Raw genomic sequence first — 24,032 nt, forward strand, 5'->3', positions numbered from 1 at the left:
CCTGGCTCTATCAGATACGCCAAAAACATCCACCACATTCTGCAGCTTCACACAGCATATCCGTTTGAGTCAGTACATATCTATATATATATATATATATATATATATATATATATCGTTTCGTTTCATTTTTCAAGGCTCCAACACGTTTGCATGTGTCGGCCTTGGTCACCTAATGGCGGCTCTCCATGCTGCACGATCCATTGCAACCTCCCTGTTCAGTCCCTTAACCCTAAGATCACACTTAATGACCTCGTCCCATGTCTTTCTCGGTCTACCCCTCATAACCCCATCCCCAATATTAACACTTCTCACCTTCCTCACCCAATTATCATCCCCCATCCTCTCCACATGTCCAAACCACCTCAATCTACCTCTCCTCATCACAACACCAATACACTCCAGTCCCATCCTACCTCTCAACTCTTCCATCGTAAACCCAGCCCCTCCAGGCCTTGGAAGCAGGGACACACTGCACATCCACCTAATCATTGTCATTTCTGTATGACTGAGCCGGCGAATATCTTCCTCCTTCACTGCCCAGGTCTCACTACCATACAGCATTACACTCCTAACACATGCTGCATACAAAGACCCCTTACCACATAGGGAGAGTCCTCTCAATGTCAGGAGAGGCAAGAGCTCCCTGAACTTCTTCCAACCACTTCTCACCCTAGCCACAGAGCTAGCTCCAGCCCCACCTCCAGCACACAACATGTCTCCCAAATAACAAAACTCTTCCACACACTCAAGAGATTCACCAGCAAGTTCAATCCTTTCACGTCTGACAATCTCCACCTGCTCACCCCGACACGCTGTACACATAAAATCAGCATTATCTCGCAGTCTACCTCTGATACCACTACGTCTCTTATGCACCCATTTATCACACACACCGCACAAGATGGAATTACTTCCCACGCCCTTGTGGCAAACTGCACATGGCCACTCTCTCTCGTCTTTGACAGTACCACCACCAACCCTAGATATCATCACTTTTGTTTTATCTGCATTTACCCTTAAACCCTTGTGCCCCATACCATCTCTCCACTTCCTAAACCTTTCCTCCGCCTCTCTTTCGTTCTCTGCAATCAACACCAAATCATCAGCATACAACAACTCCAGCGGGAGTCTGTTTCTAAAGTCACATGAAAGGGCTTCAAGTACCATGATAAACAACATGGGACTCAAGACTGACCCCTGATGCACACCAACATTCACGGAAAACTGATCACTCAAATCTCCATTCACTCTTACCTGGGTGTGAGCACCCACATACATAGCCATAACCACCCTAACCAGGCACTCCTCCAAGCCAAGCTTTCTCATTGCCCACTTCACCACCTCTCTAGGGACTCTGTCAAAGGCCTTTTCCAAATCAACAAAAACAAAATAAAGATCCCTTCTCCTACCAATATATTTTTCCTGAAGCTGTCGAACAATGAATATGGCATCAGTGGTCCCCCTACCTGGCATAAACCCAAACTGCATCTCATCAATATTCACTCTTTCTCTAATCATACCTTCTAAAACTCTCTCCATTACCTTCATTATCTGATCTAAAAGCTTTATACCTCTATAATTTCCTCTTTCCAGGGCATCACCCTTCCCTTTATACACATTTACAATTACACTCTTCAGCCAATCATCTGGGACAACACACTCATAAATAATCCTATTTATCAGGTCAGTGACTAAACTCACCCCTATATCGCCTGAGGCCTTCAACATTTCGGCAGTCAACCCAGACACACCTGCTGCCTTCCCCACCCTCATCCTGCCTATTGCCTCACTCACAGTAGCAGTATCAATCAAAAGCCAAGGGCCAAACACTGGATTTGCTGGCTCCAAACCTACCCTGTCCCAGTCAAACTCCTCATTCAACAACCGGTTATAATGCTCTCTCCATGCATCTTTAATATCCTCACTGTTCACCACTACCCTTCCTTCATCATTCTTCACACACTGCTCACCTATAATAACCCGATTATCCCTCTTCACTTGACCTGCCACCTTAAGTATCATATTTTTCCTTTCCCCATGACTTAGGTTATCAAGTAATAGTCTCTGTGACTCAGACTTTGCCCTGTATACCTCTCTTCTAGCCCTACGCTTGGCAGCCAAATATTCCTCTTTGCTACCACCCTTCTTCCATTCCCGGAAAAGCCTTCTTTTCTCCTTAACTGCAGCTTCTACACCGTCATCCCACCACCAAGTACTTTATGTCTTGGTGGTCCTCTTATCCAACCACATGTTACATCGGTAACTCTCAAGAAATTGTTCTTGAGGGCTCTGTACCGTTCATTAACGCCCCTGTCTACAACTCCCTGTTCAGCCACCACTGTCCTCAACTCGCTATAGAAGGCATCCCTTACTACTTGGTTTTTCAGCTTCCATATTTTCCTCATAGGTACATAAGTCCACTTTTTCATCACTTGTTCATTAAGCACCATATCATAAATCAATAGTTTGTGCTGCTGCACACAATCTTCAATTCCTATAACTTAAACATCCCTCACTAACCTCCTATCGACCCTCCTAACCAGAAAATAATCTATCTGACTGCTATTTCCCCAAGATTCATATGTAATTAACCTACTGTCTCTTTTCCTAAAATATGTGTTGCACACAATCATGTCCATTGCCTCCCCAAACACGAGTACAGGTATCCTTTCCCCTTCTGCATTCCTTAGACCATTCGCACATCCCCCATGCACTCCTTCATAACCTTGTGCTGCTTCACCTACATGACCATTTAATTCCCCTCCCAAAATCACTATCTCATCATCCCGCATACCACCCACTACACGTATTAAATCATCCCAAAATCTATCTTTCTCTGATTCATCCAATCCTGCCTGTGGAGCATATGCCGAAATAATCCAGCTATCTTTCTACCCAACAGAATTTTCACTACCAAAATCCTATCGCTTACTCTCAAAACATTCATAACATATTCCACCCATTTCTCTGCAACCATCACACCACCTCCATATCCGTCTGTCCCCCCATGCCAAAACAACTTATAGCAACAGTCCTTCCCAACAATCTTTCTGGCTGATCCACTCCTGTACCGGACTTCTTGCAAACACGCCACATCCACCCACCTCCTACTGAATGCCTCAACGACTTCCCCCGCTCTTCCCCTCAAACTTCCCACATTCCATGAACCCACCCTCATCCCCATGGGTGATTTTCTGTCCTCAGGCTTGCTTTGAATCTTATTTTCTTTTGTCATCTTCAGTACTAATATTGAGGGACAGACACAGCACAGGTCCCACTCACTGCACAGTCCCAGGTCCAGGCAATGGATCTGGGACCCCTAGCCCACCAGCTTATCAGTGGCTGTGGTAGTGGTCTCGAGGCACCCTGCCAGGACAGCTGCAGGGACACCCTCCAAGCGCGTCTTGGCACTGCAACTATCCCGCTATTGTACACCCACTGATAGGGCAGCCTCCTGGGGCGGTACTCCCAGGTTCAGGCCCCTCTCTATTGGGCGGAAGCGGCAGCCTGGGAACCGCAATGCCCTGTACCCTCTAGCACAGGCCTGAGCCCCATCTCACCCTGGACCCACGATCTGTGCCGGCGGAACCCCCGCCACGCCTCGCCCCAGAAGTCCGCCACTAGGTAGCGGGGGCAAAGTTTTCTGGCCACATGCCCTTGCTGGCGCCAACCCCTGTAACGTAGTGGGATATGTTGTGTGAAATGTAAAGTGCATGTGGTGCAGTGCATAGATAGTTAGAGGAAGTGTTTGGGAGAGTATGCTGGTCTACTCTCCATGTTACTGTCACACTGAAAAGGTCAGCAAAGGGGGATGGTTAGATAGCCAGTGAAACAGGAGCTCCAGCTCTCCCTATCACCAGCATTTCCATTCTCCTCGGGAGTACTACCCTATTCAGCCCGTGATATATAAAATATATATAGATAGATAGATAGATAGATATAGAGATATATCTATCTATCTATTGCCAGACACCTCAATCCCGTTTGGGGTGGCCACAAACAAATCGCCTCCAAGTCACCCTGTCCCCCGCCATTTCACTGCCCTGCTCCCAACTCACACCCCCCTCTCTCATATACCTCTCCACCCCTTCCCTCCATCTCATCCTCGGCCTCCCCCTCCCTCTTCCCCCCTCCACCTCACTCACATACACTCTCTTCGTCAGTCTTTCACCCTCCATCCTCTCCACATGGCCAAACCACCTCAGTGTGTTCCTCATAACGCTTCCTATCACATCCACGTCCACACCACAACGCTCCTTTATATCCTCATTCGTCAGCTTGTCTCTCCATGTGACTCCACAGGCTCCTCTTAAATAACTCATTTCCACTGCTCTCACTCTTGACTTGTGTCCTTCCAACAACGTCCAAGCTTCACTTCCATACGTTAGAGTTGGTATCACAATACTGTCATGTAGTAACTTTTTCACTTCCATGCTCACTTTCCTGTTTCTTATCACTGCTTGAAAATTCAGTAAACCTGTTGGCAAATACACATAGTTTCTCAAAGAGAGACCAATCAGCCCTATCCAGACACCAGCGAGACATATGGGCTGCAGGAACAGAGCAAGTAGACTGGACCATCACAGGATAGTGGTCACTACCATGTAGATAACCCAAAACCTCCCAAGAAAAATCGAGGGCACAGTCAGAGGACGAGACGGTAAGGTCAATGACAGAATACGTGCCAGTCTGAACATGAAAATGGGTCGGCCTCCCATAATTTAGGACAACCAAATCTAAATCCCCAACCAAAGAGGCAAGAAGATCACTCCGGGGATTTGAAGGTGAGTCACCCCATAAAGGATGGCGGCCATTAAGGTCACCAAGGAGAAGGAAAGGGGGTGAAAGTTGGCAGATAAGGGTTTCCAGATCAGCATGCATAACAGGGACGGAAGGTTGAAGGTACAGACAACAGATGGTATGGCACCTCCCAACGTGAATCTGTACCGCTAGAACTTGAAGGGGAGACTGTATCGCAAAGGAAATAAAGGGGACATCAGAACAGCACAAAATTGCACATCCACCTCTGTGACTGCCCGGAGGAGGTGCATGGAAGACCTCATACCCCCTAATAGAACTGTCTGTCCCCCACCATTGTCTCCTGAAGACAGACACATAGCGGGTCAGAGCAGAGAGTAATATCTGCAATTCCTCCTGATTTGCCATGGCACCTCTACAATTCCATTGTAGTATATTGGCTGAGAATGCCATAGTATCCATTGTGAAGAAATAATCATGATAAGGGGCAAGATAACCTGGTCTCCCCAGAGTTCCGGACACTGGGAACCTTGACAGGTTTCTGTGTCTTTGGCCGAGGGTTAGGTTTAATAGGTTTCTTCACCACAGCTATCCCCTTGGACGAGGAGCCCAAAATACCTGATTTTGAAGATGGCAAAGTGGAGGAAGAAGCAGGCCAGACAATAGCCTTCTTCTGTGGTGGAGCAAAAGATGACTTGGTAGGGGGACCGCAAGCAGCCTTAGCCAGATCTAAGCAGGCAGTGCCATCAGAAGGAGTATGGCCAGTAGTGTATCCCACAGGGCTGGTATACTGAGAAGCAGAGGGGGACTTAGCCCCTGACAGTAGTGGGGATACCTTGGGGTCTGGGCCCACAGCGACATCATCCAACTCGGTAGCTGCGACCGGGACAACAGCACCATCAAGGGGGCCACCCTGATCGGCATGGGAAGCTTTAGCTGGGGGAACATCTATCAATGACTCAGAGGATTCATGAATGCGTTTAGAGGAGGACTGGTGTGGGTTATTTACCTCAGCCTGCACAAGTTCAGAAGGAATCACAGACTTATTCTTAGACATATTCCTGGAGGTACTAGCTGAGGTGTCTTCTCCATCAGCAGTGTCTCCCAAAGCTGCAAAATTGTTGCTGACAGGCACTGAGGGAATCAGCATCCTATCGGACGTGCTGGAGGTTGACTGAGTACCCAGACTCTCACGTCGTAGAGAATCCTGTTCACCACCACCAGAAAGGCGGCCTGTCTGGATGGACCATGATAGAACTGAAGTGAAGGAAACTCCTTAAAAGTAATCCTCTCACGAGTGTGCAGAGACAAGACCTCATACTCAAATTTGTATCTGTCACAAGATTTGGAGGTAGCTGCATGGTCAACCTCACAATTGACACAGCTCTCTGTACCAGAACAATTTAGATCCTCGTGGGAAATTCCACATGTAGCACATATTGCGGGAAGCCAGTGCAATAGTCTATGACAATATTTGCTGACGTGGCCAAACTTTTGACAGTGGTAACAACATCTCGGACTGGGTACACATGGCTTCACCTTTAAAGATAACCAAGCAACCTTAATGGAAGAAGGAAGCTAAGTGGCATCGAAAGTCAACAAAAGGGAGGGCATGGGCAAAAGGATACCATCAATCTTCTTGTGGAATCTTTCCACTTTGATGACACCACGGACTTTCAGTTCCTCAAGAAGTTTTGCTTCTGAGTACTGGAGCAGCTCTCGAGAGTAGACCACCCCACAAGATTGGCTGAAAGTGGGATGCGGAGAGCATGTAACAGAGGCCCCAGATACTTCAGACAAAGCACAGAGTCGATCTCTCTCTTCTGGAGAGGTGACCTCCACAGGGAGGCTCCCATCCTGTTGTGATGACATTTTTGGCTCCTTACCACAAGCAGAAACAACAGTCCGGTACACCTCAAAAATATCTAAGTCTGCCACATGAACACCCTCCACTGTACGGATCACCAGATACCAAGCAAAATGGGCTGTAAGACCTCATGTAGGGACGGAATAGTACTAGTAGGACCAGACGCCCTACAGGACTTTGAAAGAGCCAATTGATGATAAGTTTCTAATGTGGAAATAAGTGAATCAGTCTTAGATGAGGGAACCTTTGCATTACATGGGTCAGAGGGAAGTCCAGGGGCTGATATATTGTCGTCATCCTTCAGGCCATGTCAGGAATTAGTTGGACAATCCATAATAGGCAACATATGACTTCATTCCCCCAACCCCCCACCCACCATGGAGTCCAACAAGGAGAGGCCATATGTCAGGGACAGAACTACTGACAACCCTAGGGGTAGCAGAGGAGTATATGCAGGTAACCACTGGGGGACCCGGACAAGGGTGACTCCAGGATGATAGGAGCCACCAAGCCCCCCAGTGCCCACTTGACCCTAGCCAACGCATGACCAGCCGATTGACCTGGTCAGGCCCAACCAGGCCACCCGTCTTGCCAGAATAAGGGACCAAAGAGGTGTACTGCTAGCTGCAGGGTGCACCATGCAGCATCGCTCAACCCCCAGGACTCCCGTCTCCCAGCATTATGGGACGCCACTCACGGCAAACACGTGGAGAAGCAACAGTCCCGATCTAGATGGCAAGTGGGCAGGGACTAACATCACCAGCAGGCCTCCTTGACCAGTGATGCAGGGGGTGCTTGGTCCACGAGGCCAACAGATGCCGAACCCTACAAAGGTAGGCACGCCTTCAAAGTAGGTGGCACTGCCAGCCACGCTTCAAGCCCCGCCACCATGTCAAGGTGACCCCCCTCAGCGGGGCGGCTGTCTAGGAAGTGTTATCTGTGACTTGCATGCCTACTGTTTCATTACACTTGCATATGTTCACTACATTCTATATTTTTCAGATTCAGGTATAGGACTGTATTGATTACAATATTGCACAGTATCATAGTACAGTAACCACCCCCCTAAATTAGCAAGGGTTACATTCCAAGCCCCCTTGCTAATTCTTGAAATTTGCTAATTCTTGATGGCTTCCTGAAAATGACATTTACCAGTAATTGCTTAGCCCATGCACCAATGATACTGTAATGCATTACCCATATATAAACATTACTTGTTAAATCTGTTTCCTCATTGTTTATAGCTGTACGGCTGTGTACTTTGATTTCAGAAGAATGGAAGAAACTTACTCTACATACCGTAAAACGCCATAACTTCGGACGGCGTCCAAACTTCGGACATTTCGCAAAAAAATGTAATAATTCAAGTTTATTGGAAGAGAGTGTGATATTTGCAAAAAATAATGATGTGGGTAGGTAGGGTAATCCTCTAAGACTATTATGTATTAATCCTATTAACCCCTTAACCGCGGGGCGTCACTTTCGTGACGCTTGGGAGCAAGGGATCATACCGCGGGGCGTCGCTTTTGTGATTCTGTGTTATTTTGAATTCACCCGGGCTTCCAAGTGGGGGCTTGTATCATCTATCAGTACTGCCAATGTCCAACACTAGTCAGCACTCCTAATCTCATCTGTACTCCCATCCATTGTTGACAATTTAGCCATTTCTCCCTGTTCTTGACTCCCCTCCCTACCCCCCCCCATTACACTATCCTCTCGCCTGCCCGGCCGTGCTACGCTAAGTAAATCTTCCCTGGAATTTTTCACTGATTTCATCCATTGAAATAAACCCTATGCCCTATTCTTATACCAAATAATATATACAAGAAAGAAATAAGGTAAGTGAGAGTGCCATACACCTGGAATTGGCTAATTATCACCTGACAACACCTCACGTGCACTCATTCGCTAATTTTCGCTGTTTTTTTCCCCTTGAAATATGCCATATAATCTATTTTCGTAATAAATATACATATAAGGAGGGAAGGGAGAAGCCTAAGTGATATTTACATTCACCTGGAACTACCTAATTTATAATGTATTGTCTAGATTTCCTGCCAATCATTTCAGTGAAATACATAGCTGTTTCAAGAGCTACGTTGGTAGTGCTGAATAACCCTCAAGTAGGCCTGAACCCGGGCCGGCCCTCCTACCAGTTCTCTCTCAGATTCCGAAGAGGAGGTACGGCTCATCCTCTTGCTGACTTCAGGGCCTTTTTTCACCCCCATGCAAAGGCCCTGTGACCTTTACCCCCTACTAAACCTCGTGTGGAAAGAGGTAAAGGGCTGACAATTGATAAAAGAGTGACTACGATCTTTCTATTGAGTAAAACAGTGCAAGTGGAATTGTAAATAATGTGTAAATAATGCGTAAACAGCAAGTGAAAGTAATGAATGTAAATATACGTGAACAATGGAAAATAGTTTTATAAGTTACTTCAAGTGACAGTGCATAACACAGTGTAAATAAAATAGAAATGTAAATAACGTAAATCAAATAGAGAACGTAAAGAGAAATGTAAATGAGCAGTATTATAAGAATACGAGTATATACCCTAGGAGTAATGAAAGAGAAAGTTTCACTATAGCATGTCTGAATACTATGAGTTATGAAAGTGAAGATGAAAGTGACATTCACTCTCAATGCCAGTATACAGGACGAGAAAGTGAATGCTACGTATTTTACTGAAAGAAATTGAATCCCTACAGTGGCAATAAACTAATACTACTGAAGGAAACTTATGGATAAAGACTGTAGATATATATAAGTGTTATGCAGTTATAGAAAAATAAAGTGTGAGGGGTTTTATGAATAATAAATGACAGAGTACCAAGAGCGAACTAGCGGAAGTGCGGCGGCCAGACGCGCTCATAATTTTCATTGCTTTCACAGTGTTTTTTTTTTTGGAGTATGGATCCCAAACCACTTGAAAATCATAGAGTAGTATTTATAGTGTTAATATCTGGCTGTGGTAATCATATTACGGGTTGTCGGGAACTGTAAAGTGGAGACTTCGTTACCCAACTTCAGAGGTCTCCACAAGTCCTACGGTAACTGACGAAGGCTCAACAAACATTCCAGGAGAAAGCTGAAGGTATGTGCCATAAGCATATATAATTTTAATATTCTAGGACTAATAACTGATTTTTGGCAAATATTTTTTGAGAGTCTGTCGGAGCCCGAATAACCCCGCGGCACACGCAAAACATCGGTAAACATGCCCGCAGTGTAGGGGTTAAAGTAGCTTGAATATGTGTGGGTGAAAAAAATTCGTGAATCCATTGGAAAAAATAACTGAATTTTCTTACCCTGCAAAACTTTGTTCACACAGAACAAACAGTTTCAATTGTAAAAAAGTGAACAGTACGATTATATGTAGAAAAGTGCTGTAAGTACTGGGAAGTAAACTGTTTCAAAATATATGCATGGATAATCTTGCTATGCCTGCTTTAATGAATACTTCTTTATTTTGCAGAAAAAATTCCTAACTTCGGACAGACAAATTATTTGAGCCAAATAGAAGTCCAAACTTCGGACAGACAATAATATTAATGGTAAAGTGATGCTAATTATATAAACAGAAAAACATGGCTAAAACAGCGAAATCTCCTATAAAGAGGAAAAGAGCATACACAAGTAAAGTGTCCAAAAGTGCCATGGAAAAGGCTAAAGATGACATAAATAACAAGAACATGAGTGTGCGCAAAGCAGCTGAAAAATATAAATTAAAAAAAGAGCACATTACATGATTACCTGATACAAAAACATTGCAAACAAGTGGGACATAATACTTCATTGAGCCATGATGAAGAGTTACTGGTGTGTCAGAGAATCCTCACATTGGCAGAATGGGGATTCCCACTCGACAATTTGGACTTGAGGATGTTAGTGAAAGCATATTTAGACAAACGAGGGGTTGTTGTGTCACGATTCAGTAACAATGTACCTGGTGTTAAATGGGCCCATTCCTTCTTCAAGCGCCACAAACAAACCCTTAGTAGACGATTGTCCCAGAATATAAAGACTGACAGAGCCAGAGTGACAAGAGCCATGCTAGCCGAGTTCTACAGTAACCTGAAAAAATCCCTAGAAGGTGTGCCTCCAGAGAACATAATAAATTTTGATGAGACCAATCTTACTGATGATCCAGGTAAAAAGAAAGTCATAGTGAGGCGGGGCACTAAATATCCAGAGAGAATCATGAACTCAACAAAATCCTCAATATCTATTATGTTCTCTGGAACTGCATCTGGTGTGTTACTCCCTCAATATGTGGTGTATAAAGCTATCCATCTTTACGAGACCTGGACTGAAGGGGGCCCTCCTGGAACACTATACAATAGGTCCCCCAGTGGATGGTTCGACTCGTGTTCATTCAATGACTGGTTCCACAAAATTATCCTCCCCTATGCTAAACGCAAGACAGGTAGAGTTGTCATTATAGGAGACAACTTGGCAAGCCATGTATCACCCAGTGTTATTGAGTCATGTGAGAAACATAAGATCTCCTTTCTTCTCTTACCACCTAACTCCACGCACTTGACACAACCTCTCGATGTTGCTGTGTTCCGGCCTCTAAAAGTGCACTGGCGTAAGATCCTCGAGAACTTCAAGAAAACTACTGTTGGTAGGCTGAGTGCTTCATTACCTAAAGACTGCTTCCCACCGAACTGGTGGATAAAGTTAAAGGGACCATTGCTGACAACCTACGTAGTGGGTTTAGGCAGTGCGGCATTTATCCTCTTGATCCACAGAAATCCATCTCAAGACTTCCAGAAGATTCAATCCAAGATACAGCTGATACTGGTACACCAGGACCATCTACCAGTACTGCCTTAGACAGCTCAGTGTTGGAATTGTTGAAGGACATGAGGCATGGAACCAGTCAGTCAAGCTCAAGTCCAGCTATAGCGAAACCAAGGCAAAAGAAAAGGTTGAATGTGTCACCAGGCATGAGTATTACTACAAGGGCACTACAAAATGAAACAGAGAGCCAGCATGAAGAGTGTGAAGTTGATGATCCACAACCCCAGCCACTGCAGCCACAAGAGGATACAGCAGAGATAGCAGCACAGCCTTCCACTTCCACATCTGCACCCAACCATGAAGCACAAGCATCTCCTCTACCCAGATTATTGGGGATAAAGTTGTTCCCTCAGATTGGGTAGTTGTGAGGGTTCCCTTTGATACCAAAGACAGATATAGGCATTATATTGCTATCATTGTTAAGATAAAACCAGAAATACATGTCAGGTTTCTCAAACACGTTCAGGGTACACCTCACACATTTGTATACCCAATGGTTGATGACAGCAGTGACATAGACAAAGAGGATATACTGAAGGTGTTACCAGAACCAACACTTGACCGAAAGCAAAGGATGATTTTTGATGTAGATGTGAACCTTTGGCCTAAGTAATGATAATAATTTTGATATAGATCTGTAAGATACCATAGTCAGTACTACCAGTACCAAAGTTATTGCCAATAAGGTGCCTTAACCAGTAATGAGGTTTATTTTAAAGAAAAAAGTGATACTATATATTTAGTTACAGTATTTTATACTGGTAGTTAAGGAATAGTTTTATGTACTGATGTACTACAGTTAATATGTTCCATGGTGCCTTCATAACATGTGCCAGTGTGTGCGTGTGTCTGTTGATTTGTGTGTGTGTGTGTGTGTGTGTGTGTGTGTGTGTGTGTGTGTGTGTGTGTGTGTGTGTGTGTGTGTGTGTGTGTGTGTCTTTAGAACCTGTAAGAAATGTTCAACATCATATTATGTTATTTCGGTATGCATTTGTTGAGTCAATGAGGTAGATACTTGATAATTAAGTGAAGTTTTGTTTAGGAAAATGAGGACAGTTCCTCTTACAGTTTTGGGTATATGCAGTGCATTTTTATTTTATTTTTCATCTCAAAAAGTTCGTGAATAGTTCTTAGTTCTATTTACGGCCAGAATACCTCACTACAATGTGATATGATGCAATTTAATGTGATATGAAATTACGAGCTCCAAAAAGAAGATATTTTGGGATACTTCTCTATATATATGTATAACTCTGGTCACGAGTGCCCAATATTTTTTTTTACATTTTTTAAAAACTTCTCAAGTGTCCGAAGTTTGGCCAGTGTGTCCAGAGATAGATCCCATTAACCATTCTCATGTTTAAAGGGAAAATACATGGATGTCCGAAGTTTGGAAGAGCTGTCCGAAGTTAGGAAATTTGTTCCTAACTTTGGACACTTGAAAATGAAAAAAAAAAAGCACAAGTTTAGCTTGGCTAATTTTTTTAAATATATGGATTTAGTAGGTACTCTCCCTGGCTACCACATGACACCAACAGGAATAAAATTGCACCATTCTACAAGGAGTTATTCATTAAAACACATAAAAAATGTCCGAAGTTATGGCGTTTTACGGTACTCAAAGATGGATTAAATTTCTTCCATTTCCTATTAATGTGTTTTAGCTTCCTAAACCCATGCTATGATTCGCTATGATCCACGGAAGAATTGATACAGTTACGGTGCATTTACCAAATGAGCAAAAACTTCTGAGATTAAGCGACTGCCTGACTGCTTGGAATTGTATTGTAGAGTCATGTACACATATCAGTGATCTTTGCTCCCTTCCCATAATTGTCCATGGTATTTTATAGCTCACACTAACGTGACGTCACTGGCACTGGTACTATAAAGGGTTGTTCAATGCCGGGGGTCATTAAGGGGTTAATGGAATACATTATTGTTTGCATTAATACTCTCCCATTCACATATAAACACAAAAACGAACAAAAGAATGAGCGCTAAATGTACGTTTTACTTTCATCCAAAAGACCTTACCAATTCATATTCCTCCAGTTTGTGTATTTTTCGGACAATTTTATTTTGTGTTTGGAGAGAGTCCTGTATACAGTACTCATTCCAAACACATTTGTAATAATATAAGTAGTGATGAGAGTGTTCACCAATTGATGTACTGAGAGGGTAGGTAATATTCCGTATCATTTCAGCCATGCAGGAAGTGGTATCTGTGACTTGTAGGCCTGCTGAGTCATTACACTTGTATATCCCACTGGAGTCCAGTGTCTGGAATATTGGACAGAACTGAGATTTTTCAAGTCTTTATAAAGTAGGGAACCCCCGGGTAGGGACCTATTAGCTTCGCGACTATAAGCCAATATGCGGAGAGCGGTACGCTTAGTACCCACCCATCGCCATGCCTTGCCCAGCACCTCTAGGATCCAATGGGTTAATGACTGGCAAACCTATCAGTCTCTTTAACCAATTGGAGCCCAGTGTCCGGAATATTGGACAGAACAGGGATTTTTCAAGTCTTTATAAAGTAGGGAACCCCCGGGTATGGACCTATGAGCTTTGCAACTATGAGCCAATAGGCAGAGGGCGGTACTCTTAATACCCACTCATCGCCATGCCTCGCCCAGCACCCCTGGGATCCAATGGGATATGTTCACTAACTTATAAATATTTCAGAGTGAATGGAGATTTGAGTGATGAGTTTTCCGTGAATGTTGGTGTGCATCAGGGGTCAGTTTTGAGTCCCATGTTGTTTATCATGGTACTTGACGCCCTCTCACGTGACTTTAGAAACAGACTCCCGTGGGAGTTGTTGTATGCTGATGATTTGGTGCTGACCGCAGAGAACGAAAGGGAGGCGGAGGAAAGATTCAGGAAGTGGAGAGATGGTATGGGGCACAAGGGATTAAGGGTAAATGCAGATAAAATAAAAGTGATGATATCTAGGGATGGTGGCAGTACTGTCAAAGACGAGGGAGAGTGGCCATGTGCAGTTTGCCACAAGGGTTTGAGAAGTAATTCCACCTTGTGCGGTGTTTGTGATAAATGGGAGCACAAGAGATGTAGTGGTATCAGAGGTAGACTGCGAGATAATGCTGATTTTATGTGTATGGCATGTCAGGGAGAGCAGGTGGAGATTGTCAGACGTGAAAGGATTGAACTTGCTGGTGAATCTCTTGAGTGTGTGGAAGAGTTTTGTTATCTGGGAGACATGCTGTGTGCTGGAGGTGGGGCTGGAGTTAGCTCTGTGGCTAGAGTGAGAAGTGGCTGGAAGAAGTTCAGGGAGCTCTTGCCTCTCCTGACATTGAGAGGACTCTCCCTACATGCTAAGGGGTCTTTGTATGCAGCATGTGTTAGGAGTGTAATGCTGTATGGCAGTGAGACCTAGGCAGTAAACATACAGAAATGACAATGATTAGGTGGATGTGTAGTGCGTCCCTTCGTGCAAGGTCTGGGGGGGCTGGGTTTACGATGGAAGAGTTGAGAGGTAGGATGGGACTGGAGTGTATTGGTGTTGTGATGAAGAGAGGTAGATTGAGATGGTTTGGACATGTAGAGAGGATGGGGGATGATAACTGGATGAGAAAGGTGAGAAGTGTTAATATTGGGGATGGGGATATGAGGGGTAGACTGAGAAAGACATGGGACGAGGTCATTAAGTGCTACCTCAGGGTTAAGGGACTGAACAGGGAGGCAGCAATGGATAGTGCAGCATGGAGAGCCGCCATTAGGTGACCAAGGCCGACGCATGCAAGCATGTTGGAGCCTTTAAAAATTAAATGAAACGAAACTATTCAGGTATAGTACTGTATTTGATTACAGTATTGTACAGTATATATAAATACAGTACTTTTTTATGTGTCTGACTCTAAGCATAGGCTTCACGGCCTGTTCCCAAGGCCCAGTAGTCCTCCTACATACCATACACCTCTACATGTCACCACTTTGGTGCTAACACCCACCATCCATATTAAGTACATGCTAGGGCTGTCTCATACAGGACTGGTGTATTGGTATCAGCGGAGGTATTTTTACAACATGTTGGCGGGTCCTCTGGTAGATCGATAAAGTTTGCTATTATGACATTCAAATTCATAAACTTTTCTCTGGCTCAGTGGGTGTTTGAACCTGGGTCCAGTAGGACTGCAGGCAACCTCTCTACCAATTAAGCTACCGCCTCCCCCAGTGTACAGTACTCTCTCCAAACACAATTGTAATACTATAAGTGGTGATGGCAGTGTTCACCAATACATTCAAGGCACTGAGTGGGTAGGTTATTCGATTATTCGGCAAACCCAATTTCTCAGCATCAGCCCAGTCCTGCAGATGCCATATAATAGGACTTTTACACTACAGATTATTTATATATATATATATATATATATAAGTTTATATGTATATATATATATATATATATATATATATATATACACAAGTTTATATGTATATATATATATATATACATAAGTTTATATGTATATATATATATATATATACATATATATACACAGTATATATATATATAAGTATATATATATATATATACAGTAATCACTCCAATATCCGGATCAATAGAGCCATCGGTAGGTTCGGATATTGGTTTTGTCCGGATATTGGGCCCCAGCTTATGGACTTGTACTTACGGACCCTAACACAGAGAAACACCTATACAACTCCCTCCGGACATGCATAGCACCTATTTAACACCCAAATCACACCAATAAGGCACATAAATGACTGAAATAAATGCAATAGACACATAAAATGTGGGTTTAGAAGTATGTTCATACATTAATAAACATTCTGGTACTTATGGACTCTAACCGAACCTAACCTAACCGAACCTAACCGAACTCTGAAAAACACATTCCTACTGCACATGCATGAGGTAAGTTTAGTATGGAAAGAAGTACAGTATGACACTTTCTGGTAAGTATAGTATGGGAAAAAATACAATATGAAACATTCTGGTAAATATAGTATGGAAAATAGTACAACATGAAACATTTTGGCTACTTACAGCAAGTCCCTGGCCACCTCGATGAATAACCGCCTTCTCTCGGACTCTGACAGTAAGAACGATTTCCTGAAGCACTTGCACTACACTCTTCCTGAAGTCTTGCACTGAACTTAGTCACTAACACACAGAAGTCCGTTCTTTTCACAGTGTTCACTTTAGTCCAAATAATGTTCCATTAAATTTAAGTGTTGCACATTAACTTTTCCCAAGTTTTTTAAGTTTCCAAAGCCAAAACAAAGAAGGTTAGTTACGTTAAATTTCTTTTCTACTTAGTCTTTTCTCCCAACTTGAAAACCTTAACACAACACACCGTTTTTTTCACTGCACAACACTCAAAATTCCCGTGTGGTCTAGTGGAGAAGTTCTTGCTGTTTATTCACTGTCAGAGCCCGAGAGTATCACTGGCAGGCGTCCAAGGGGTGCATCGGTGGGTAGTGGTGATGGCGTACCGACTACAGAAGACTCTGAAGACAGCCGCAAACTCACGTCGAGCGGTGACTCCACTGTAGCTGATGTGCTGGGCTGTGGCTCGGAGCATGAGGGCCTGTCTTGGGAGGCAGACGGAGTGGAACCAGGGCTTGGCACAGCGAGGGTCACGGGCCTGAAAAAACTGTCAATCGTTGACTGACGCAAGGACCGACGATTCTGGCGATTGATGATGCGCTGCCGGAAAGCACGCACTTCCTCCACGAGTCCCAAGGGCCCCATCTCCCTGTCGCAGTCCAGGTGTTCCAGGTAGTCTAGGACAGACTCTAGATGTTCCCCGGAGTGCGCTCAGCTTGGGGATGGCTGGAGTAGTGTCCTGCTGGGCGGAGTCTGCATCATCATCGCCTTCGTCGTGGAATCTTCAAGTTCGGGACTGACACCAGCAACCGAAGCACGATCTCGATATCAGACAACGTCCTGATGCCCAGGATCGCCTCGCTAGATCCAACCACTCACGAACATCGTCCACATCAACATCGCCGCCGTGCGTACGTAGCCGTGCATGGAAGTCATCCACGTCAAACCCTAGGAAATCGTACTCCACATCTGTTCCGAGAAGCAGACGAGACCAACCATTTTCAAGAGTTTTCACAGGGACTTCCTTCCATGCACTAGCCCAGTTGTACAGCGCAGACTTGATGTTGTAGCGGCGAAGGTTTTCCAAAGTCCGCTTGCCTCGAGTGTCACGTCCTTCCCTGCGCTCGTCCTCGTCCTCGAGAACCACCATCACCTCGTCCAGGAACTTCCGACGGTACAGGCGCTTTGTTGCCACGATCACTCCTTGGTCCATTGGTTGAATGAGAGCAGTCGTATTAGGTGGCAGAAACATGCACCTAATACGGCCATTCTCAGCAACCAAGTCCTTGTCGCACGGGTGGGCAGGTGCATTGTCGAGGAGAAGGAGAGCCTTTACCTGGTCGCGAGGAATTCCCAGTGTCTTCGTCTGGTAATGTATGACCTCCTTGACGAAGTGATGGTGAAACCAGTCTTTGAAAATCACAGCTGTGAACCATGCTTTCAAAGAATGGTACCATACGACAGGAAGGACATCCATCACCCCACGAAGGCACCGAGGCTGCTTTGCACGGCCAACAATAACGGGCTTAAGCCGGTGCATGCCGTTAGCATTGGCACAACACAAAGCAGATATCCGTTCCTTAGAAAGCTTGCGGCCAGGTACACGCTTCTCAGTCTCATCGGCGAGAGTGTTCGTTGGCACCGAGCGATAGAATGGGCCAGTTTCGTCAGCGTTATAGACTTGACCGAGAGTGAGGCCCTCCCCTGTCGATCAAGCCTTTCACCTTGTGCCGAAACTCGTCCACTCCATCCTCGTTAGCGTCCATTGCTTCGGGATGTGCTTGACGGTTAGTTAGGACATGTCGCTTGTTGAACGCGAAGAGCCAACCCTCGGATGCCTTGAAGTCTAGGGCGTCGTGAAGCCTTGCAAACTTCTCAGCAGCAGCCTTCAGCTCCGTTCCACGTACCATCACACCAGCTGCACGTTGCTGTCGATACCAAATCAACGTGGAGCGGTCGATCTCTGCATACTTGGGAGTAAACATAACCTTCCTCTCCACGTTGCGTTTGCTTCTCGACGAGAAGTCAGCCGTGTACTGCATGAGCTTGTCTCTGGGAACAGCTTGATATCAAACAAAGTCGACCTGGCCAGGTTGAACTCGCGGAGAATGCGAGAGGAAGACCAACCCGCATCAACCTTCTCCAATATCTCCCGTTTCTTCTCCAGAGTCAACACCACTCTCTTCCTTTTCTCAGGAGGCGGGGCCATCACACACACTAAGAGTAGGGCAGAGAGCAGCAGGAGGCCTTGCAGCAAGTACGGCACCACCACAAAAGCGAGCACGTGGGCAGCCATGACGAAGAGCGTAGGTCTTGTCGCGGTGAGAGACAGGCGGGAAGTGGGGAGTGATGCAGCGGCGCTCTATCGGACGTCGGAGGAATGACGAACCAAAACAATGCTCTCACGCGGCGCGCGCGGCAAGTTCAAATTACGGACGGCAAAAAATCGATTTTTTTTCCAATTTTTTTGGATTTTCGGACCATTTTGGGAATGTTTGATCCCAGGACGATAAGGTTCGGTTAGTGGGGATGTTCGGTTATTGGGCGTCCGGATATTAGAGGGATTACTGTATATATATATATATATATATATATATATATATATATATACACCTGTGTGTGTGTGTGTGTGTGTAGCGATCCCTCAATTATCTGGACGCTCATTATCCAGACATGTTCAGTATCTAGATGCTGGATCTTGGCACTATTAAACCATTATTCGAATTTACTTGCTATTATCCGGACATAAAAGTCTCCGAGAACTTTGGACAGCCAGCTGACATTTTCAAACATTCGGTATCTTTGTTGCTGGGGCTCGAGCTGTGAGTGGGAAGTAGTCTGTAACATACAATCAGAGCTATAATGTCTGTCCGCCCCTGTACTGAATGGTCAAAATCACATACTCGTCCTATCACTCCCAACGAACCACCAGCACCCAAGTAATATGACTGTAACCTGCAAGCGGTGTCAAAATGTCCATGAGGATTCGCCACCGAATGTCTAATATCACGCAGCCACGGGGGCTAAGTATTTCGCAACCGCCACCTCCACTGAACACAGACCGCAAGCCACGAGTACATGTTTGGCAACAGCGGCCATCCATCTATTGACAGAATGGGGAGAATCCTGCCCACAGCCTCGCTTCTCTCCCCCCCTCCCATCCCTCCTCCATACCCTCCCAGCTCCCTCCTCACTCCCTCAGTCCTTACCCTCCTCTGTGGTGATAACACAGGCACGTGAGTTTTCAAAAGTTTTTGCAATTTATTTGACCGCTATTGGTCAAACTGAAATTCCGCAGTAACCCACAAGGAAGCTCATGAAATTCTGCATCTAAACATATGCTTAACTCTTGGAAGATGCTGACAAAATTTTGAACTAGGATGGTGGGAATTTATGTGAAGGTAAGTTTTATTCTTGAACGCTATATGCTTGCTCGAATTTCAAGACCCTTACTTGTCAGTTTCATGTGTTTTTTTATCTTACAGTATATTATAAATACCAGCAAAGATGACGGTATACCATTTATACCAATATAACCAATTTACGGTGGCATATTTGGCCGTGGATTTTTTCTAACCCCGGGAGCAATCACTCATCACAGACAAAAGATTTGCAATCTGTGGTGTTTTTTTTTTTTTTAGTTGTTGTTTATGCATTGTTTTCATGATGTTTAGCATTAATATGGATAATCCTATGTGTGTTTTGATGTCTCAATATTACAGAAAGACCAAAAAACTGCCAAAATTTGGAGGGGTACTGTATACGGTATACAGTAGTGTATAAGTCGGGTATTTTTTGGTTTTCAGTGTTTTCTTTCATGATTTTCTTTGTGTGCAGCATTACTTTAGATATTCCTATGTGTGTTTTGATGTCAAAATATGGCAGACTGACCTGCAAACTGTGCCAAAATTAGGAGGGGTATTGTCTATACAGTGATGTATAGGTCGGGTGTTTTTTGGTTTTCAATGTTTTTTTCCATGGTTTTCTTGGTGTTTAGCATTACTTTCAATATTCCTATGTGTGTTTTGATGTCCAAATATGGCAGACTGATCTGAAAACAGTGCCAAAATTACGAGGGGTGCTGTACATACAGTGGTGTACAGGCAGGGCGTTTATAGATTTTCAGTGTCTTTTTTTTGCCTGGTTTTCTTGGTGTTGAAAATTATTTAGGATTATCCTATATATGTTTTCATGTCAAAATATGACAAAAATGACCAGATAACACTGCAAAAATAAGGAGGGATACTGTACATTGTGTTTAGGTAGGGTGTTTTTGGTTTCACTGTTTTTCCTACATAGTTTTCTTGGTGTTTAGCATTACTCTGGATATTCCTTTGTGTCTTCTAATATCTAAATATACCTAAATGACCAGAATACACTGCCAAATTAAGCACAGGTCCTATACAAATAGGTTAGGAAAAGGTTGGAGGTGGGTATGGGTATATATATATATATATATATATATATATATACAGTATATACAGTGGAACCTCGGTCCTCGAACGTCTCACATGTCGAACAAATCGGACCTCAATAAAAAAATTCAAGAAATTTTTGCTCCAGAGGTCGACCAAAATATCGGACCTCGACCAACCTGAGCGTAGCCAAACGAAGGGAAGCTGGCCAACCGACAGTCACGTGTCCACCTCTGTTGTTCGTCAATGTAGTCGTCCTACTGTGCTTCACATTTTTCTTGATTCAGTGCAGTATTAGCCCCTAATAATGGCTCCAAAGAAAGCAAGTTCATCCAGTACGGCTACTGGCAGTGAAAAGAGGAAAGTACTGTAGTGCGGAAAATAATTGAAGAAGTGGAAAAATTATTGCTTATCTTCATCAGTGAGAAACAGTTAGCAGGAGACAGTGTTAGTGAGTATATAATTTGTGAAAAGGCAAGAGAAATATACAGTCACCTCATAAAGGAAAGCACTGGTACCAGTGCTGAAACTTAAATAGGTAAGCATCTGGGATCTTGGAACGGATTAAAATGATTTACATTATTTCTTATGGGAAAAATTAGTTCGGTCCTCGACCAATTCGGTCCTGGAACAGCCTTCCAGAACGGATTGTGTTCGAGGACCGAGGTTCTACTGTATATATATATATATATATATATATATATATATATATATATATATATATATATATATATATATATATATATATATATATATATATATATATATATGTATATATATATATATATATAAGCCTCTGTAGTACAGTAGCAGAGTGCACGTTTCGTACACAGGTGAGCCAGGGTTCGCGCCCCGCCAGGGTAATAAACTTTGGGAGTGTTCACCCAGCCACGTACTGCATTGGCGGACACAAGGCGTGCTGTGGTTGAACCAGTGTCGCTTACTATATAGCATGCATGCACCCAGTCGGCTTGGGCGGACCGATTACACTTGGTTCACAAACTACACACACATCCAAAGCCACTCCGACACTACAATTACACTTACAAGCACATCTCACCCTACATACAATCTCTACTGGACAGCCTAAGCCACTTGGTAGAGATGCATTGGCTGTATCGTCCCGACTTCAGTCGGGATAGGCCGGTCTTGCAGTGGATACTCAAACGGCTGATGATGATATAAATATATGTATGTATGAATGTATATATGTGTATATATATATATATATATATATATATATATATCTATCTATCTGTCTATCTATCTATCTATTGCCAGATGCCTCAATCCTGTTTGGGGTGGCCAAAAACAAATCGCCTCCAAGTCGCCCTGTCCCCCACCATTTCACTGCCCTGCTCTCAACTCACACCCCCCTCTCTCATATACCTCTCCACCCCATCCCTCCATCTCATCCTCAGCCTCCCCCTCCCTCTTCCCCCCTCCACCTCACTAACATACACTCTCTTCATCAGTCTTTCACCCTCCATCCTCTCCACATGGCCAAACCACCTCAGTGTATTCCTAATAATGTTCCTATCACATCCACATCCACACCACAAGGCTCCTTTATATCCTCATTTGTCAGCCTGTCTCTCCATGTGACTTCACAGGCTTCTCTTAACTCATTTCCACTGCTTTCACTCTTGCCTTGTGTCCTTCCAGCAACATCCAGGATTCACTTCCATAAGTTAGAGTTGGTATCACAATACTGTCATGTAGTAACTTTTTCACTTCCATGCTCACTTCCCTGCTTCTTATCACTGCTTTCAAGGAACCAGCAACCCTTCTTCCCTGCTGTACCCTTTCAGGCACTTCACCCTCCAAACCTCCATCCTTACTCATCACGCTACCCAAGTACTTAAATGTATAGTACTCACATTTTCCAATTCCTCATCATCCAACCTTGCTATACATTCACTGACTTCACCTCTCTCAAAGACCATCAATTTACTCTTCCCTACATTCACCTTTAGATTCCGTTTCTTACACACTCTCCCAAACTCATCCACCAAGCCTTGCAGCTCCCCTTTGTTTTCACTCAACAACATGGTATCATCTGCAAACAACAGTACAGGGAGTTTCCAAACACTACCCTCTCTCACCTGGGCAACTCCAACATCCACTACCCTACCTTGTATCTCTTTTATTACCCCATCCATGTACAGATTGAACCACCATGGAGACATGACACATCCCTGTTTCAACCCAACCTTCGAAGAGAAAAATTCACTCAGTTCACCATCCACATGCACTGCAGCCTTAGCACCATCATACATACTCTTCACAGCATTCAACAACTTCCCATCTACTCCATATATTCTTAATACTTTCCACAATCCTTGTCTATCCACCCTGTCATATGCTTTCTCCAAATCCAGGAAAGTCGCATACAAGTTCTTTCCCTTCTCTAGAAACTTTTCCAGTAAAGATCTAAGAATGAATATCTGATCTACACAACCTCTTCCCTTCCTAAAGCCTCCCTGTTCTTCTCCAACTAATTCCTCTGTTCTTTCTTTAACTTCGTGAATAAGTATCCTACCATACACTTTTCCTATTATACTAAGAAGACAGATGTCCCTATGATTACCACACACTTCTTTTTCCCCTTTTCCTTTGTACAAGGGAATAATTATACCTGACTTCCAATCCTCCGGGACTCTGCCTCCCTCCCAGGCCAATCTGCACATTTTCCACATTCATTCTACTACTATCTCTCCCCCAAACTTCAGCATTTCACCACACACTCCATCAATTCCTGGAGCTTTCCCCGATTTAACTTTCTTCATTGCTTCCACAACTTCTATCCTACTGATTTCTTCCTGTCTTCTCACCTCCCTCCTTCTTCTAGCCATTCCCCAGCCACTTATACTCGCATTACTTCCATCCTCTATGTTCAACAATTCCTTAAAGTGTTTTCTCCATCTGCTCACTTTTTCTCCATTCTCCACTAGTAATCTACCATCTTTATCTTTCACTTCCCTGCTAACTTCACTTCCACCCTGTCTTACTCTTTTCACCTCTTTCCAGAACATTTTCTTACAGTCCCACCAAATTACATTCAAGTTCCTTCCAAATTCCTCATCCG

The 24,032-nt window shown here is 44.1% G+C and overlaps 1 protein-coding gene across 1 annotated transcript in view; it reads right to left on the reverse strand.

Annotated features, from left to right (window-relative positions):
- LOC145399737 (uncharacterized) overlaps positions 1 to 24,032 on the reverse strand; it is a 342,222-nt gene that overhangs the window by 18,885 nt on the left and 299,305 nt on the right. The window contains exons 9-10 of the mRNA XM_080272285.1: positions 6,390 to 6,713; positions 5,291 to 6,018 (exon numbers count right to left, since the gene is read on the reverse strand). Of these exons, the coding sequence (XP_080128411.1) occupies positions 5,291 to 6,018; positions 6,390 to 6,713 (1,052 nt within the window). The remainder of the gene's footprint in view (positions 1 to 5,290; positions 6,019 to 6,389; positions 6,714 to 24,032) is intronic.

Source organism: Coenobita brevimanus, chromosome 50 (genome assembly GCF_032717465.1).
Source record: "Coenobita brevimanus isolate Jiangsu-jjx chromosome 50, ASM3271746v2, whole genome shotgun sequence".
Taxonomy (NCBI): Eukaryota; Metazoa; Arthropoda; class Malacostraca; order Decapoda; family Coenobitidae; genus Coenobita; species Coenobita brevimanus.